Below are 3,052 nucleotides of genomic sequence, written 5' to 3'. Positions count from 1 at the left end.
GGGGGGGGGGGGGTACAATAAGGTGACAAACTATAGAGAGGCAAAATATGTTGCGGTACATGATTGGAGACAGTGTGAGATAATGAGCCCTGAAGAGCAGGGGCTGGATTGTGTCGGTTAGTGATTGAATTCTTATGAGTTGAGTGGCTCTTCCCTGGTTTCAGTCCAGGATGTTTAGAATAATGGCTTGGTATATTAGGACTCTGTATGTTTTTCTAAAATCATTTAAAATTATAGTAAACATGTTTAATTTCTAAGAATTACCTTGTTATTGAACATTGTAACCTCTAAGGTGTTTTTTTTTTTTTTAATGCTATGTTCTTTGTTTTATAGGCAGCAGAAATACAACCAGCTCTAGAAAAGATAACATTACTGCAACAGAAAATTGAGAATTTGGAAGCCATATTACAAATTAAAACTGACCATGAAAAGTAAGTTTATTAATGCATAAATTGGTCTGTTTCTTTCCCAACTCCACACTTTGCTCAGACACCACCAACAACCAGTTTTTCTTTTATTCCTCATCATATTGTTAGGAAATCAGTTTCTGCCTACCAAATTTCTTATAAAATATTGATTAAACTAAGGCTATAGAAGGAGACATTTTCCCAAAATATCATAAATCTGAAATTATGCAGTTGTAAAGTGAATTTCTTTAGTGCACAACTATACAACATTTGATGCTCAACATATCTGCTAAAATTCAATCAGTTTATCTATTGATTATCTTCAGAAAGCGTATTCTGAAACTAATACTTAGCTGTAATGTATGTGTGAAGACAATTGGTCTCTATATACCAAATCATCCTGCCCCAAAACACACACTATATCATTCTTCATACACAGAATTAGAAATATCACACAGAAGACCATAAAACTAGATACACTATGTGTGATGAATGAATAAAAACAAGGGGGAAAACACAAGAGGGACAAGAAAAGGGTCTTTCACATTTTGGACATTGAGTCCTTCATCAGAGAATGTTGAACACTGGTGGGAATGCTGTTTTATGAGGAGGAGTTGAGAAGAGAGATAAAGGTTGGAAGTTGAGTGCATATAAAGGAGAATATCTGTATAACGAGATGGGCATAGGGGTATGTGTTTATATATATATTTGTGTGTGTACATATTATATTGCTGGTTCAAATACTACTACTCATCCCAAAATTATTTACATATAGTATACATACGTGTGTGTGTGTGTATATCAGTGGTTCAAATACTACCACTCACCCAAAAATATTTTTTTAATGCCTCCATATAATTCTTCTTTATTTTCCACAATTGTGTTGAATAAGTTTTAAATGTTGAAAACTGCCTTGATGTTATTAAACAGAGCAATTTGTTTTCACAGCACTCTAACATAAAACACATTGCTCTATATAATACATATATAATATACATCTAACAGTGTTATTGGCTCCATATTGTGTACATTTATATAAGCCTTGTGTATAACATGTGTAAATCATGGGGTAATATATCTAATAGTGGTACCTTATTTGTGTAGTTCATTTTTATAAGAACATTTATACTGTTATCAAACTTTTTCTTTTTCACTTTTAATATTTTTTGTTATTTCTTTTTTTCTTTTTTTTTTTTTTTCAGGCAATTGAATGAGAAATGCCAAAGTTTAATGAGGAAGTTTAATAAAGAGAATCGGGCTAACAAACGCATGTCGATGGAATTTGACAAACTGAAATGGCATATGAGTCAAAGTGACCTTTCTGGGTCACAGGAAAATATCTTAAAGATGTACAGCTGTTCACCTTCTGGTAGTGAATCTGGGTCTCCTGATCCTACTCAGAGATTCAGTCGATCACCAAAACATTGGGATTATGATGATGCCTCTGGTGATCAGTTATCTATGTCCGTTTCTTGTGACGGATCAAATGAACTTAAAACAAGGCGGAGAGTGGATACGTTCTTGGTGACCGATAAGATCTCTCCTCAAAATAGTCCAAAATATAAATCCAACTCAGTTCGTATGTCTCAGTCGTGGACAACAAGTGACGATCAAACAGACCTATTTACTTCTACACAATCAACCAACACAGACACCACTACTACCACCGCCACTTCCACCACCACTACCACCACCACCACACACGCAAACTTGCCATCACCTGCTGAATCAACAAAACCTATATCATCTGAAAATTCAGATATAAACACGTGTCCAACTAAAGAAGAGTCTTCATCTACTTGATCTCATTTTTTTTTTCTCCCCATTGTTGAACATTTTTGTTAACTTATAGGCAGAAAAGTTTATGCATAGATTAGTTGTTTCAAATTTTTTCCATAAATTTGTTTTAAACGTATTTCAAATAATTTAGATAACTTTTTTGATATTGGTTCACAGTATCTTTATAAAGGAAGGCATTTGTATTTTTCATTAATCATTATTCAAAATAGGTAAAAAAGAAAAAACAAAAACGTCAAAGAAAATAAGCTTTGCATTCAAAAATTTACAATTCTGTAAACAAAAAAATATTAACAGTAGGAAACTGTTTTGAATTTTTAATAGGAAATTTTGAAAGATATTAAAGCTAAGTCTTTCAAAATTCTACACAGAATCTCTTTTTATTAAGAATAGTAGAAAATGACTAATTAATAAGTGACTAATTAATAAATGCTATGGAAATAATGAAGCAATCATGTTGATCATGTAGACATTTCTGCTGAACATGTAATACGGCCCGAAATATGTATGTATAAACTTTTTTTCCCACTTTTTTTTTTTTTTTTTTACTATATAGATGTGTGTAAATGTTACTGTGTATATTATTTAAATTCCACCTAAAAAAAAAAGAAGAAAAAAAACTGTTAAAAAGATTTAACCTCTAAGAGGTCTCGAGGTGGAAGTCGGTCCTAGGTTTCGAACCTGAAATTTGAGTTGTTTAATTTAAGATGAATTTGTTTTGGATATACCTCACAAATAACTAGAAATAAGTGAGCAAACTGATGTCTTGACTGTCATTTGGAGTTGAACTTGTACTGTGTGCTTGAATATAACACTGAAATTAATAGCTAAAAAAAGGGAAAAAAAAA

General features: G+C 32.1%; 1 protein-coding gene across 4 annotated transcripts in view; it reads left to right on the top strand.

Moving 5' to 3' along the window:
- Window positions 1-2,437, top strand: part of LOC106870681 (centrosomal protein of 290 kDa) — a 364,606-nt gene extending 362,169 nt beyond the window's left edge. For all 4 annotated transcript variants that reach the window (XM_052973702.1, XM_052973701.1, XM_052973700.1 and 1 more), the window contains 2 exons: window positions 334-431; window positions 1,610-2,437. In XM_052973702.1, the coding sequence (XP_052829662.1) occupies window positions 334-431; window positions 1,610-2,210 (699 nt within the window). In that variant the 3' untranslated portion in view covers window positions 2,211-2,437. The remainder of the gene's footprint in view (window positions 1-333; window positions 432-1,609) is intronic.
- The last annotated feature ends 615 nt before the right edge of the window (window positions 2,438-3,052 follow it).

Source organism: Octopus bimaculoides, chromosome 16, assembly GCF_001194135.2.
Source record: "Octopus bimaculoides isolate UCB-OBI-ISO-001 chromosome 16, ASM119413v2, whole genome shotgun sequence".
Taxonomy (NCBI): domain Eukaryota; kingdom Metazoa; phylum Mollusca; class Cephalopoda; order Octopoda; family Octopodidae; genus Octopus; species Octopus bimaculoides.
Note: the sequence above shows the minus strand (reverse complement) of the source record. Positions and strands in the feature narration are given on the sequence as shown.